Genomic DNA, 16,760 nt, shown 5'->3' on the forward strand with positions numbered 1-16,760 from the left:
CTTATTTTCAATGACGGCCCAGGAACAGTGGGTTAACTGCCTTGTTCAGGCCAGTAACACAAAATATTTGAACAACCTTTCGGTTATAGGCCAATTTTAGGCTACCCTGCCCTGCAAGTGGTGAATACTTCCTGCCACTGTAGGGATTGTGTACTGTATGTTGTTTTGTTTTTAATGATTTTGATATAGCTACTGTTAATATATATTTTTATTTTCTAATTTGAAAGGAAATGACCAATATTCATATTTATAACATATTTCCCACTATTTCCACTGTGAATAAATAATGAATAAATAGTTAAATATTTCTACAATTCGATGTGTGAAGAAATTGATTGTTCATTAACCTTTTTTTTAAATATATTTTATGCTGCGTTTGAAAACAAAAAAAAACAAACATGAAGTTCTGGAAATGTGATTCTTTTAATATAGATGCATTAGAAAATTACAATATTGTCCCCTTAAATGCAGAATAACAAAAACACAGAAATATAAGAGAGCTCCAAGTACAAAAATAATGAATCAAACCTGAATAAGTACTTCCTTCAAAGTTACCCTCTATAGCAACCCTCGATGAAACCTCTATTGCAACCCTCTATGAAACCTCTATAGCAACCCTCTATGAAATCTTACAAGCCCTTCAGAGCTACATGAGATTGGCATCGATACATTAAAACAGTTTTGCTCCGTTTCAGAGAACCTCTAAAACCTAACAGTACATAATATTATATTCTTCACACATATTGCTGGTTGGATTGTCTTCCATCCATACTCTGGGCTCTGAAAGAATCGTCATAGGCCGTTCTGGGTCTGGTGTTCGCTTTGTAAACTGTTGTGTGTTGGGAAGCAGGCTTGTAGGCCATCCCATAACTGAGGTAGAAAGTAAAAACAAAATGATTATGGATTCTATTTGTGATTAAGAATTAACACGGGAATATTCAGGAATTACTTGGAAAGTTTGGTCACACTATAACTTTAATGTATAAGCCGTGTATGAGGCATGTGTTTCATGATTTGAAAGTTCTTTTATGCTTGTTTTTTCTTGAGAATAATGTGATTTTATTGAGGGAATGTTTCTCTGACTCGTGATCTGGTGGAGAAAAATGCAACTTACTTTGGTCTCTTCTCCTCTGGTGGAACCATCCCCCGACAGGCCATGCACATCATAACCCCTCCCACGACCAGCACGGCTCCGCCTATCCACCCCACAAAGAGGGCGGAGCCAAAGGTGTACCTGAGAAACCAAGGAGATACATTGACACGTTAAAAAAAAATTACAAATTGCCATCATCACCTTATAATTGATACCAACTTATGTACCAAGGCTTGCCACCCAAATGCCACACTCTTCCCTACATAGTGTACTACTTTTGACCAGGCTCCACATATTCATTTTATACCACTTGTTCATGTCCACTAATAGAAACAAATGCCGTATCTTATCCCATAAGACACTGGTCAATAATTGTGCACTATATATGTAATAAGGTGCCATTTTGGACACAACAAAAGTGAATTCTTCTCATGTTGCAGTTAAAGGGCCAGTGCAGTTTTTATTTTAACTTGATTTTACCATTTGTTTTGATGATATTTCCACACTATGAGGTTGAAAATAACCCCCAAAAAATTCTGTAAGAGCTGTTTGAAAAATAATGCCTGGAATTTTTGGCCCAGATCATGACATCACAATCTGATCAGATTTTTTTTTTGACCAATGACCAGTCATCTTTTATTTGCATATGTATCCTCCTACTTTACTTTACAGTGACAATTAAAACAATGAATAAAAGACTGTTTGAGGGCTTTAATGTACCTGGGAGTGAGAGATCCTCCCATTCCTCCTAATCCTCCCCCCAGTACTCCTCCTCCTCCATATCCACCATCTGCATAGGTGGTGAACCGGAAGCTGCTAACGATTAGGTTGGCAAAGACCGACACTCCAGCAATGCCACAAACACCTAAGGAGGATGGAAATTACATTGGCATTTTCAGATCACAGAAATGTGTCTTTTTGGCTTTAAACCCAAATTAGAATCAGAAAGATTTTGCTTGCCAGTTATGAACATCAATACCAAAACATCACCAAAACATTACCACAACATTACCACAACATCACCTCACCTCCGAGCAGAAACATGACCCCGGAGGTCAACGTCATGGTTGCCTTGACGCTGTCCTCCATGTTCCCCATCTTCAGACACTTGAGGGCAAAGATGGCGACCAGACAACCGATGGCTCCCAGGACCATCCCCACTATCATCAGGGCCCGCACAGCTTGGAGCATAGCTGCAGGTCAAACCAAAACACACAGTCAGATAAACTAGTCTACAGGTCAAACCAAAACACACAGTCGGATAGACTAGTCTACAGGTCAAACCAAAACACACAGTCAGATAGACTAGTCTACATTTCAAACCAAAACACACAGTCAGATAGACTAGTCTACATTTCAAACCAAAACATACAGTCAGATAGACTAGTCTACAGGTCAAACTAAAACACACAGTCAGATAGACTAGTCTACAGGTCAAACCAAAACACACAGTCAGATAGACTAGTCTACAGGTCAAACCAAAACACACAGTCAGATAGACTAGCCTACAGGTCAAACCAAAACACACAGCCAGATAGACTAGCCTACATTTCAAACCAAAACATACAGTCAGATAGACTAGTCTACAGGTCAAACTAAAACACACAGCCAGATAGACTAGTCTACAGGTCAAACCAAAACATACAGTCAGATAGACTAGCCCACAGGTCAAACCAAAACACACAGTCAGATAGACTAGTCTACAGGTCAAACCAAAACACACAGCCAGATAGACTAGTCTACAGGTCAAACCAAAACATACAGTCAGATAGACTAGCCTACAGGTCAAACCAAAACACACAGTCAGATAGACTAGTCTACAGGTCAAACCAAAACATACAGTCAGATAGACTAGTCTACAGGTCAAACTAAAACACACAGCCAGATAGACTAGTCTACAGGTCAAACCAAAACACACAGTCAGATAGACTAGTCTACAGGTCAAACTAAAACACACAGTCAGATAGACTAGTCTACAGGTCAAACTAAAACACACAGCCAGATAGACTAGTCTACAGGTCAAACCAAAACATACAGTCAGATAGACTAGTCTACAGGTCAAACTAAAACACACAGCCAGATAGACTAGTCTACAGGTCAAACTAAAACACACAGCCAGATAGACTAGCCCACAGGTCAAACCAAAACATACAGTCAGATATACTTGTTTTTATTTGGTACTTAGGTGACTCGTTATTGTGTGTATCCTATAAGTACTGCTTTCCTTTGGTGTGTGTGTGGGGGGGGGCAGGGTCTACTAAGCTAACATTTGGAATTGTTTTAAGAACGTCATACCATGGCTCATTTAGCTCTTTTAGGACCCCTGTAGGTCTCTGTACGTCCCCTGTAGGTCTCTGTACGTCTCCTGTAGGTCCCCCTTGTAGGTCTCTGTACTTCCCCTGTAGGTCCCCCCTGTAGGTCCCTTATGTAGGTCTCTGTACGTCCCTTGTAGGTCTCCCCTGTAGGTCCCCCCTGTAGGTCTCTGTACGTCCCCTGTAGGTCTCCCCTGTAGGTCCCCCCTGTAGGTCTCTGTACGTCCCCTGTAGGTCCCCCCTGTAGGTCTCTGTACGTCCCCTGTAGGTCTCTGTACGTCCCCTGTAGGTCTCTGTATGTCCCCTGTAGGTCCCCCCTGTAGGTCTCTGTAGGTCTCTGTACGTACCCTGTAGGTCCCCCCTGTAGGTCCCCCCTGTAGGTCTCTGCACGTCCCCTGTAGGTCCCCCCTGTAGGTCTCTGTACGTCCCCTGTAGGTCCCCCCTGTAGGTCCCCCCTGTAGGTCTCTGTACGTCCCCTGTAGGTCCCCCCTGTAGGTCCCCTGTAGGTCTCTGTACGACCCCTGTAGGTCTCTGTACGTCCCCTGTAGGTCTCTGTACGACCCCTGTAGGTCTCTGTACGTCCCCTGTAGGTCCCCCTGTAGGTCTCTGTAGGTCCCCTGTAGGTCTCAATTTATAAAAATATATAATTGTCTGATAAAATATAGAATATGGCCTTTACTGCTATAGCCCATAGAAATGTATGAAATAACACATTAATTAATTGCAAAACAGACATTCAAAAAAATAAATCACAAGGAATAAAGTTTGGAAGTGTCTGTCCTATATCTAGGAGAATTTTTTTTTTAGTGTTGTTTGGAAACATATTTAACCCACATTATTTTTGAGGAAAACTTCTTCCATAAAAAATTGTTTTAACCGGTAACGGGTTACCTTCAGACAAGTCCCATGACACTTGTGGGGACTGTAGAACACCATCGTGTTCGTGAGAGTCTCCTCTTTCCATAGTGGGGGGGTCATATTCGTTGTTAGGCCAAATCGTTCGGACGCTACAGACATTTTCGTGAGAAGACGCGAGTTTCAGGATGTCTCGTGACAAACAGAGCTGTAGGTCTGCCACAGTCCACTGCAGATGTGAGAAGACCCGAGTTTCAGGATGTCATGTGACAAACAGAGCTGTAGGTCTGCCACAGTCCACTGCAGATGTGAGAAGACCCGAGTTTCAGGATGTCTCCTGACAAACAGAGCTGTAGGTCTGCCACAGTCCACTGCAGATGTGAGAAGAATTACATTGACGGATGTGGTGGATTAAAACGCAGCCCGTGCTTAAACAAATATCTCTGGTGCGTCTATCAACTCTAGGGTATTTTTTTTTTTAAAGATTGAACTGATCTAGTAAAATTGTTTAAATCAACACAACTAGATTTTGTGAAACAAAAACAAATATCTCTAGTGCGTCTATCAAAACTAAATTTTGTGAGGAAAAAAACCCCCAAATTTGACCATTTATTGATCATGGCCTTTTCATCATGGCCTCTATTCTTTAAAATGAACCACCTTATTACTAAACTATATGTTGTTTCGCAGGAAGATAATCACCCTTCCTGTTTTTAACAAGCACTGTTAAAGATCAAACACTGCTGAAGAAACTAGATTAGAAATGCTCAAAATGGTTTGTTTCAAAGTCAAGTGAAAGAAACAAATGTTTGTTTTATTCCATTAATGAATGTGTACTTATAAAAACAAATGTAATATATTGTTTAGACAGAGCCACACCTTTGAGATGTACTCAACATATAAAACTTAATCGAGATGAGAAATAATGGTTCTGTAAACCCCAGATGGCTGTGGCAGCAGATATCAAAAACTGGCCCAATGCACCCAGCATAAAGCCGATAAAATAATCTTTGTGGCGGCCATTTTAGGTTAATTTTTTGTTCCAGCATAAATGGCTGTGGCAGAGATATCAAAAACTAATCACCCAGCATTTGTGGCGGCCATTTTAGGTTCCTTTTTTGTTCGATGTCAAACCCCTCCTTGTCTTCATGATGTAAATGAAGTCATGAAATGGCTGTCTATCCTCTGGTTCTTATCACTATGTACTCTTGAACAGGGAACAAACCTTATCAGGTGTTTGCAAATCATTTTCATGAGTTGCTGTCACAGTTTCGGGCAACGGTTGTACTTTCAGTAAGAGTTTCCACGCTTACGTGACTAACGAAGGGTGTGCCTCGCTTGACCTTCTTTTCATATGTGGTTCTCGGGGAACAAAATTCAAACTATTTAGCCATTTCCCCAATCACTACAAACACTACAATATTAACCTACTTCTTATTTATGATCCTGAGTCTATCCCCACAGTGGTGTGACTCTTACTGATCCATCAATATTACCATCTATTCATACGTTGTGTAAATTAACCTAGCATAAACTAATATCCTACTTTTCCTGGCTTTCTTGGTTTTTTTTGTGCGTGTAATAAAATGGAAATTTGTCCAGCATTCAATGAACTATTGAACTGGATCCATAGTAAACTAAACTATCACAGTAAATCAACGAGTTACTATTACATGTTGAGTCAAAGAGCTTGTGTCATGTCAACTTGTTGCTCTGGTCACTACTGTGTAGAGCAGAGGCTGCCGCAACTGTATGAGGACAATGGCGTTCGTCGTACCTGGTTGACAATGGTGAACGTTTTTTTTTTTTTTAAATATGGAAAACTCCAGCACGTCAGTGATCTTGATGCCAACCATTTAATGGATCTAATTCTCCAATGTTTTGGTCTCAGTCAACCTTTAATCAGAATATTTGGTATAGTGTTTATTTATTTATTTTACTAGGCAAGTCAACAAATTCTTATTTTCAATGACAGCCTAGGAACAGTGGGTTAACTGCCTGTTCAGGGGCAGAACGACAGATTTGTACCTTGTCAGCTCAGGGGTTTGAACTTGCAACCTTCTGGTTACTAGTCCAACGCTCTAACCACTAGGCTACCCTGCCGTACCTGGTAGCCCCAGGATGGTGAAGTAGGGTCGGCACTCTGTGAATCCGGAGCTCTGCCGGACACAGGATCTCCAGAGTCCTGAGTAGGAGAAGATGGCGGTCACAGGGTTGTCGTACAGGTCCTCCGTTGCCCACTGGTCCATCCCAGTGGCGGCTATAATCCCACCCACCCCCAGTAGGCTCAGCACAAAGCCCATCACCTGGCACAGGGTCGCCGCCATGATGCAGATGCCTCTCTCTCTCTCTTCTGTCTCGGTGGGAAACCAACTCCTACCTCTCTGTCTCTCTGGTGAAGCTAACGTTCAACGCTATCACAACCTTCTTCTTTCTTCTCTCAGTAGGCAAAAATAACAAAAATAGACAAAAAATCTGAACCTTAGCTACTGCAGAGTCTCTCAGCTTCTGATTGTTTCTAATGCCACAGTGCCAACACTGAGACTGGGCTTTTTGACTCGCTGTGTTTGAAGTGAATCTGATACTGGCAGGCTTGACCTCATGAAAGACTGTTACATCTGTCCTTCTGTGTTTGCCCACTGCTGCCAAGTCATCGCCTACGTCCCGAATGCCACCCAATTCCCTTATATGGTGCACTTCATTTGACCATGATCTCTGGGCAAAAGTAGTTCACTATATAGCAAATAGGGTGGCATTTGGAACGTACCCCTTACGGTTGGGAGGGGCGTAGGAGGTTACGGGAGGTGTAACGGTCACACAGGAAGCTAAGAGGTTGACCAATACTTTGATAACAAGACTACGCATTCCATTTCTGAATTGATACTCCACATTTAGCCCAGGGGGGGTCCACTCATCACATCAGTGTGGGGGGGTGTCCACTCATTACATCAGTGTGGGGGGGGTCCACTCATTACATCAGTGTGGGGGGGGGTTTCTCTCATTACATCAGTGTGTGTGTGTGTGTGGGGGGGTCCTCTCATTACATCAGTGTGGGGGGGGTTTCTCTCATTACATCAGTGTGTGTGTGTGTGGGGGGGGGTCCTCTCATTACATCAGTGTGTGTGTGTGGGGGGGGGGGGGGGTGTGTGGGGGGGGTCCTCTCATTACTTCAGTGTGTGTGTGTGTGGGGGGGGGGGGGTCCTCTCATTACATCAATGTGGGGGGGGGGGGGGGTTCCTCTCATTACATCAGTATGTGTGTGTGTGTGGGGGGGGGGAGGTCATTACATCAGTGTGTGTGTGTGTGTGTGGGGGGGGGGGGTCCTCTCATTACATCAATGTGTGGGGGGGGGGGGGGTTCCTCTCATTACATCAGTATGTGTGTGTGTGTGGGGGGGGAGGTCCTCTCATTACATCAGTGTGTGTGTGTGTGTGTGGGGGGGTTCCTCTCATTACATCAGTGTGTGTGTGTGTGTGTGGGGGGGGGGGGGGGGGGGGTCCTCTCATTACATCAGTGTGGGGGGGGGGGGGGGGGTCCTCTCATTACAGGAGTTTCTCAAACTGATCTGAGAACCTAGAAGTCAAATGAACAGTCAACCTACAGTATTTAACATGTTGCATATTTGAGGTCTATACTTTGTAGCTAGCAGCATTAAGTCAGATATTTCTCTATACAAGCAGTTTTTATTAATTTTTTAGATTCATGCCTTAAACTTAAGGATACACAGTAAGTATCTAACGCATCCTTGATGCGGATAGAAAAGCATTTGCTACTTTGGTTCTGTGTTTTGTGTCTGTTTCTGTCCCTTTTTAATAATGATACCCAATGACTCTATTGACACACTGTAGTTCTGTATCACCACCAGCCAGCCAGCCAGCCAGCCAGTCAGCCAGCCAGCCAGTCAGCCAGTCAGTCAGCCAGTCAAGCTAAGGTAAATAGAAAATACTGATATGATTGTATCGTTGTGGAGAACTGAAACCAATTTGACAAAGGCTGATATCTTGAAAAGAAATGTCAGGCACCTGCGTTCGAGAGAGACACAAAATATCGGTAATTTCAGGTCATTGAATATAACATTCAAAAGATGAAATGGATTTATTCAACAGAATATGCCGGTTCCTGACAGAAAAATATCTGTTATATTATAGTAGCACAAATTCAATTTGGAAAAATATTTTTTTAACTTTGCTAGAAGTACGTTATATATTTAATATGATAGAAAGTGACAGAAAGAATGATGGCTATACCTGAAAGCTGTACCGGCTCATTCTAACAAACAGAAAGGCCAATGTCTCTTTGTAGTTTATGAAAATGTAAGAGTCAACAGAGATATGCTGTGAGACTGTATTGTAGTGGAATGGCCTTCTCAGGTCGTTAGAACTCTAATCAGTTAGATAAAGAGATTAGATGGGGGGTTCGCCCAGAGAAATGGAGCAGATACGGTGCCTGTAGTAGACCACCTCAACGGTCTGATAAGACATGAAGAGAACACAAGCATTTTTCTCATTCCTGGGAACAGGGTTCAATAAATACTAAGCTATAATATTTAATAAACGTTGTTTTATAGTTTTAGAATAATGGAATTTAGGTGTCATGGATCCCTCTGGGAACTTTCATTACATACACCTGGCTCCTATTGTCACGACTTCCACCGAAGGTGGTTCCTCTCCTTGTTCGGGCGGTGCTCGGGCGGTGCTCGGGCGGTGCTCGGGCGGTGCTCGGGCGGTGCTCGGGCGGTGCTCGGGCGGTGCTCGGGCGGTGCTCGGGCGGTGCTCGGCGGTCGTGGTCGCCGGCCTACTAGCCATCACCGATCCATTTTTCTTTTTCCATTTGTTTTGTCTTTGTTTCTGTCACACCTGGTTTTCATTTGCTTTAATTCCTCTATGTGTATATTTACCCCTGTTTCCCCGCTTAGGCTTGTGTGGGATTATTTTCATGTTGCTTGTGGAGGTTTTCCTCAGTTTATTCACGTGTGTTTATTATAGTAAGGAGCGTTGGTTTTTTTCTCCTTCCGTGAGTTACTGTGAGTTACCATTGTCTTGGTTTTTTTTTTAGTGTGTTTGTACCTGTACCTATTAAAAAACGCTAGATTGACATCTCTGCTGTCCTGCGCTTGACTCCTTACCTACCTTCAGAACAAAAGCACAACACCTATTCCCACTGATTGTATTTGTATACAGTGAGGGAAAAAAGTATTTGATCCCCTGCTGATTTTGTACGTTTGCCCACTGACAAAGAAATTATCAGTCTATAATTTAAATGGTAGGTTTATTTGAACAGTGACAGACAGAATAACAACAAAAAATCCAGAAAAACGCATGTCAAAAAAGTTCAAAATTGATTTGCATTTTAATGAGGGAAATAAGTATTTGACCCCTCTGCAAAACATGACTTAGTACTTGGTGGCAAAACCCTTGTTGGCAATCACAGAGGTCAGACGTTTCTTGTAGTTGGCCACCAGGTTTGCACACATTTCAGGAGGAATTTTGTCCCACTTCTCTTTGCAGATCTTCTCCAAGTCATTAAAGTTTCAAGGCTGACGTTTGTCAACTCGAACCTTCAGCTCCCTCCACAGATTTTCTATGGGATTAAGTTCTGGAGAATGGCTAGGCCACTCCAGGACCTTAATGTGCTTCTTCTTGAGCCACTCCTTTGTTGCCTTGGTCATGTCTTTTGGGTCATTGTCATGCTGGAATACCCATCCAAGACCCATTTTCAATGCACTGGCTGAGGGAAGGAGATTCTCACCCAAGATTTGACAGTACATGCCCCCGTCCATTGTCCCTTTGATGCGGTGAAGATGTCCTGTCCCCTTAGCAGAAAAACACCCCCAAAGCATAATGTTTCCACCTCCATGTTTGACGGTGGGGATGGTGTTCTTGGGGTCATAGGCAGCATTCCTCCTCCTCCAAACACGGCGAGTTGAGTTGATGCCAAAGAGCTCCATTTTGGTCTCATCTGACCACAACACGTTCATCCAGTTGTCCTCTGAATCATTCAGATGTTCATTGGCAAACTTCAGACGGCCATGTATATGTGCTTTCTTGAGCAGGGGGACCTTGCGGGCGCTGCAGGATTTCAGTCCTTCACGGCATAGTGTGTTACCAATTGTTTTCTTGGTGACTATGGTCCCAGCTGCCTTGAAATCATTGACAAGATCCCCCGTGTAGTTCTGGGCTGATTCCTCACCGTTCTCATGATCATTGCAACTCCACGAGGTGAGATCTTCCATGGAGCCCAAGGCCGAGGGAGATTGACAGTTCTTTTGTTTTTCTTCCATTTGCGAATAATCGCACCGACTGTTGTCACCTTCTCACCAAGCTGCTTGGCGATGGTCTTGTAGCCCATTCCAGCCTTGTGTAGGTCTACAATCTTGTCCCTGACATCCTTGGAGAGCTCTTTGGTCTTGGCCATGGTGGAGAGTTTGGAATCTGATTGATTGATTGCTTCTGTGGACAGGTGTCTTTTATACAGGTAACAAACTGAGATTAGGAGCACTCCCTTTAAGAGTGTGCTCCTAATCTCAGTTTGTTACCTGTATAAAAGACACCTGGGAGCCAGAAATCTTTCTGATTGAGAGGGGGTCAAATAGCTATTTCCCTCATTAAAATGCAAATCAATTTATAACATTTTTGACATGCGTTTTTCTGGATTTTTTTGTCGTTATTCTGTCTCTCACTGTTCAAATAAACCTACCATTAAAATTATAGACGGATCATTTCTTTGTCAGTGGGCAAACGTACAAAATCAGCAGGGGATCAAATACTTTTTTCCCCTCACTGTATATGAGCCCTTTGGTTTCCATTGGGAGGTTGATTATTGTTACAATGTCCGTTGGTGCGTTTGAGTACCTGTGCTGTGTGTTTTGGGCTTTCGTGGCCTTGTGGATTGCGCAGATGATTACGGTGTTATTTATTCGAGATACTCCTCACTCTTTTGTTTGGGGTTTCAACCCTGTGTTTTCGTTACGTGTTTGTTTGGTCTTCGGCCCCATGCCTTTACACGGCTCGCCGTAATTTGGGTTTAATTAATAAAAAATCCTATTACGCATTCCTGCTTCTGTCTCCCGATCCTTCACACCAACGTGACATTAGGCCGTATTCAAGTAGTATACCAGTAGTAGTATTTTGTACATATTCGCACAGCGACCTTACTACTTAGTGTTATCACTGTCAGTAGAGTGGCACTGTAGTTCTTGCAGCAGAGTAGACTATGGCTTTATCCAAAATGCACTCTATTCCCTACAGATGTAGGATCGTCTCTTAAAACTTGTAGTGTCTTTGAGGTTTAAAAAGGCCTATGATTATAATCCATATGATAATTCACTTTTCCCAGTTGCTGCAGGATTATTTTCTTGTTGTAGCACACACAAATGATGATCCTACATCTGTAGATAGTGTACTACTTTTGACAAGGGCCAACAAGATCTCACTTTTTTTTTTATTTTTTTTTACCAATTTCACTTCAGATTCTGACGTCCAAACATCACATTTCCAAGTGTGACACCCTCAAATCAAATCGGTTGCTCCTGCTGCTCCTCATCATTCTGTTCCGAAGTTAAGGTTCTGGATAGGGTTACAACCTTAAGTTGAGTGAAGGGTTAAGGTTCTGGATAGGGTTACAACCTTAAGTTGAGTGAAGGGTTAAGGTTTGGGATAGGATTAAGTAAAAAAAAAAAAATGTGTCTACCACTGATATTGAAGACACGACCTTCAGTTCTGGAGTCATGTGATTACAACCATCCACCACCACTGTCTACAACACCCTAGCAAACCCATGCCTAGTCGATGGTAATTGCGCTCACTGCTGCCCCTAGTGGTCGGGTTATGAAAGCATTTCCAGACGTCCTGAGGACACGGACAGACGTCCAATTTCGAAGTCATCTGGCGGCTTTATCAGCCCACTGTCATTTTACAAGTGCCGTTGTAGAAAAGTTTTCAGGGCTGTAACTTTTTAGGGGGCATTTTTACCTTTACGCCGAGTTTCCATTTCATTAGTGAATTTTGACTTCCATTAGTGAGGCCACAGAGAAAAGGAAGGAACACAAAAACACACCTCTCTCTCTGTTGAAAATGATGAAAGGCTGCCCTGGGAAATGGTGGTAAAATCGGTGCATTTATTTACTTCAAACTACCCTCCTTTTACCGTCAGATGCCTGCCTTGACCTCCTCGACTGAGTTCTAAATGGCACCCTATTCCCTTTTTAACATGGGCCCCCCGGGGTATAACATGGACCCTGGTCAAAAGTAGTGCACTTTATATGGAATAGGGTGTCATTTGGGGAAAGCAGAACTCCTTCTCAAATGGCTTCTTGTTCTGACAGCAATCCCTTTACTACCAGCTTTTCACCACTAGAGGGCAGAGCTGGAGCAGGCTGTCTCCAACCAGGCTGTCTCTACACCATCACAGCAGGGGAGACGTTTGCAGAGAGCGTGATAAGAACGCCTTCATTCACGCAAAGAGGCCTTGAGCGGAAATGTGCCATTTGTATTTCTCAACGGGCCTCAGGAACTTTTAGAGAATGTGAACAGGTCAGAAGGAGGACAATTAGGATTTCAGAACACATTTGACAATTCTGTCAAATAGAGGCCATAAAGAGAGAGAGAGAGAGGGAGAGAGAGAGAGAGAGAGAGAGATAGAAGGAGAGAGAGAGAGAGAGAGAGGAGAGGAACGGAGTCTCACACCTCACCGTTCTGTTCCATTTTGAAGAATGACTGAAAACTTCTAAAATCCCTGAGCAATTAACCAATCGGAGTCTAGCAGGACGGTGTGACAGAGTGCACACATCATTGGCCGACAGGCGTGCATCCGTTATGCATTCAGTGGGGCGAGATCTAAATTAGAGAGTCAATTAACCAGGCTAATAGCCCTCTCCAATTTAATCCGAGAGACAATGAGGATTGAAGAAGATGCTTTATTAAAGACAATGCAATATCATCTATTCTGCCACGATTCCGAGGGCCGCCGCTCGTCTCCTTGTTGCCACTTCAATTAGCCCACTGCTTTCTATGATTAAGTGCCTATAATTATTTTTCAATTACGGCTTTGATCTGGTATGTACTGTATACAGCTACTTGGCGCCGCTGAAAGAATGAGGATGAGGCAGTAAATTAGTTCCCGTCTGTTTTGGCGTTGAGGGGGGGGGGGGGGGGGGTGCATGAGAGATTAAGTTTGCTGGACCTCCGGGACAGAGAGACGGTAGCTACTCTACCTCGGCTGAAACTTGATAAAACAAAACTGTTCTGGAAAAAAAAAGGACTGGGCTTCTGTTAGTTCTTTCCCTGCTTGGTAGGAGGGTTAGAATCTGTCAGGTTTCTGTGCACCAGGCACGCAATATCAGCACGATACACATTGACTTGCTCCGAGTAGGCCTAGATCTTGGTTTAGCGTGCAGACATACCTAGCAACAGAGACTTACAATAGCCTACATGTCGGTCTTTTCGGGGACCTGGCTATTGTTGACAGATAATCCTCTACAAAGAGTGTAACTGACTATGGCTTTGTAAGATGTCTACTATCGTTTAAAAGTTTAGGGGTCACTTAGAAATGTCCATGTTTTTTTTAAAGAAAAAAACTTATTTTTTTTGTCCATTAAAATAAAAAAAAATGTATCACAAATACAGCGTAGACATTGTTAATGTTGTAAAGGACTACTGTAGCTGGAAACGGCAGATTTTTTTAATGGAATATCTACATAGGTGTACAGAGAACCATTATCAGCAACCATCACTCCTGTGTTCCAATGGCACATTGTGTTAACCAATCCAAGTTTTTTGCAATTCAGTTAGCAGAGCTGAAAACTGTTTTTCTGATTAAAGAAGCAATAAAACGGGTCTTCTTTAGACTAGTTGAGTCTCTGGAGCATCAGCATTTGTGGGTTCGATTACAGGCTCAAAATGGCCAGAAGCAAAGACCTTTCTTCTGAAACTCGTCAGTCTATTCTTGTTCTGAGAAATGAAGGCTAAATATTATGATGGACAAAATAACACAGACATTGGACAGAGGAACTCTGCCTAGAAGGTCAGCATCCCGGAGTCGCCTCTTCACTGCTGACGTTGAGACTGGTGTTTTGCAGGTACTATTTAATGAAGTTGCCAGTTGAGGACTTGTCTGTTTCTCAAAAACTAGACACTCTAATGTACTTGTCCTCTTGCTCATTTGTGCACAGGGGCCTACCACTCCTCTTTCTATTCTGGTTAGAGCCAGTTTGTGCTGTTCTGTGAAGGGAGAAGGACACAGCATTGTACAAGATTTTCAGTTTCTTGGCAATTTCTCGCATGGAATAACCTTCATTTCTCAGAACAAGAATAGACTGACGAGTTTCAGAAGAAAGTTCTTTGTTTCTGGCTATTTTAAGCCTGTAATCGAACCCACAAATGCTGATGCTCCAGATACTCAACTAGTCTAAAGAAGGCCAGTTTTAATGCTTCTTTAATCAGAACAGCAGTTTTCAGCTGTGCTAACATAATTGCAAAAGGGTTTTCTAGTGATCAATTAGCCTTTTAAAATGATCAACTTGGATTAGCTAACACAACGTGCCATTGGAACACAGGAGTGATGGTTGCTGATAATGGGCCTCTGTACGCCTATGTAGATATTCCATTTAAAAAATCTGCCATTTCCAGCTACAATAGTCATTTACAACATTAACAATGTCTACACTTTATTTCTGATCAATTTGATGTTATTTTTTGTTGCTTTTCTTTAAAAAACATGGACATTTCTAAGTGACCCCACACTTTTGAACGGTAGTGTAGTTCTGGTACCTAACAAAAACAGAGGAGGAGCTCAACAACAACAACATGTCAGCAGCAACGGAACAGAGTTCCTGATCTGTTTGTGCACGACAAGATACTTAGCAGTACTTAATTCCACTATTTACCTGAGCTGAGGTTGATCAGAAGAGTAAGGGGGATGTAGAGGTGTCAGGCTAAACCACAGTCAACCAGCCTGGGTTAATTATGTCTATACAGCTGCAGGTTTAGAGACAGGTGGGGAGGAGGAGGAGGCGGAGGATGTGGAGAGAAGAGGATGTGGAAGTGGAGAGGTAGAGATGAGGAGAGGTGGAGAGGAGATGGAAGGAGGAGGGAAGAGAGGAGTGGAGAAGAGAGGAGATGGATAGGAGGAGGTGGAGAGGAGGAGGAGAGGGGGAGGCGGAAAGGAGAAGTTGAGAGGAGAGGAGGTGGAGAGAAAATGAGGAGGTGGAGAGGAGAACATGAGGTGGAGAGGAGGAGAGGAGGAGGTGGAGAGGAGGAGAGGAGGAGGTGGAGAGGAGGGAGAGAGGAGGGAGAGAGGAGGAGAGGAGGAGGTGGAGAGGAGAGGAGATAGAGAGGAGGGAGAGAGGAGGAGAGGAGGTGAGGGTGGAGGTTGAGAGGAGATAGAGAGGAGGAGGAGAGGAGTTAGAGAGGGGGAGAGGAGGTGAAGAGGGGAGGTGGAGAGGGGGTGGAGAGGAGGTGGAGAGGAGGTGGAGAGGAGAGGAGAGGTGGAGAGGAGGAGGGGGTGGAGGTTGAGAGGAGGAGAGGAGGAGGAGAGGAGTTAGAGAAGGTGAGAGGAGGTGGGGGTGGAGAGGAGGTGGAGAGGAGAGGAGGGAGAGAGCAGGAGAGGAGGAGGAGAGGGGGAGGTCGAGAAGAGGTAGAGAGGGGGAGGTGGAGAGGAGGTGGTAGAGAGGAGGGAGAGGAAGCGAAGAGGGGTGGTGGAGAAGTGGTGGGGGTGGAGAGGATAGGTGGAGAGGAGGAGAGGAGACGTGACAGCCCTGCTTTGTGTTGGAAGCTTTAAGTACTAGGCTGCACCATGCCCTTTGGGCCCTATCTGACACACACAGAGACTCACGGACTACCTGTCCTGCACTGCTGTCCTCACAACCAGGACACACAGTCTACCTGTCCTGCACCGCTGTCCTCACAACCAGGATGCAGTATGCCACTTCAGGGCTTATCTGACAGACTTCATCTACCTGCAGTCTTGTGCTCACAAACCATGGAGGGAGGAAGTGTAGAGTACTTTCCTGTTTTACCTTTCTGTGCAAGGGACTGTGAGTGAGTGACAGCCCAGGGCAGATTACTGCCCTGAGTGGAGTCCTGCTGTGCTAGATAGCAGAGAACAAATGTAACCTCCGTGGTTGACAGGAGAATATGGTAGGTCAGCATTCTACATCCAAGCAGTCCTTTACAAAACCCTGCTTTGGGAGAACCTTGTTGTAAAGCTCTTCGTATTCTTGCCAAGGATATGAGCGTTTTACATAAGCTTTCACAAATGTCAAAATATCAACAAAATATATCAACAAAATATGTATTTTAAAAACTTGCTAGCTCACTTTTTTTATATATATATATATATAAACATAGAAATACAAAACCTAGACATACAAACATAGAATGCCCACCCACATCACACCCTGACCAAGCAAAAAAATAGAAACATACAAAGCAATCTACGGTCAGGGCGTGACAGAAGGAATGAATAAACAATAAAATTACATTTAAAAAAATACATATATATAT

The 16,760-nt window shown here is 43.6% G+C and overlaps 1 protein-coding gene across 1 annotated transcript; it reads right to left on the reverse strand.

The window, feature by feature from the left end:
- Positions 1-431: 431 nt before the first annotated feature.
- LOC139410284 (claudin-18-like) lies at positions 432-6,766 on the reverse strand. Its single transcript, XM_071155771.1, has 5 exons — positions 6,368-6,766; positions 2,122-2,286; positions 1,814-1,958; positions 1,115-1,234; positions 432-870 (listed from the first exon to the last, which is right to left on the reverse strand). Exons 1-5 carry the CDS (start codon positions 6,585-6,587, stop codon positions 735-737), a joined length of 786 nt encoding a protein of 261 aa, XP_071011872.1. The 5' UTR covers positions 6,588-6,766; the 3' UTR covers positions 432-734.
- Between the last annotated feature and the right edge of the window lie 9,994 nt (positions 6,767-16,760).

This window comes from Oncorhynchus clarkii, chromosome 5, assembly GCF_045791955.1.
Source record: "Oncorhynchus clarkii lewisi isolate Uvic-CL-2024 chromosome 5, UVic_Ocla_1.0, whole genome shotgun sequence".
NCBI classification, from domain to species: Eukaryota; Metazoa; Chordata; class Actinopteri; order Salmoniformes; family Salmonidae; genus Oncorhynchus; species Oncorhynchus clarkii.

Coding starts and splice junctions, on each gene's coding strand:
- LOC139410284 (XM_071155771.1), bottom strand. CDS start 6,587: ATGGCGGCGACCCTGTGCCAGGTGATGGGCTTTGTGCTGAGCCTACTG. Junction 1,235..1,813: donor GGAGGATCTCTCACTCCCAG/GTACATTAAAGC, acceptor TTGGTTTCTCAG/GTACACCTTTGGCTCCGCCC. Junction 871..1,114: donor CCAGAGGAGAAGAGACCAAA/GTAAGTTGCATT, acceptor TTTCTACCTCAG/TTATGGGATGGCCTACAAGC.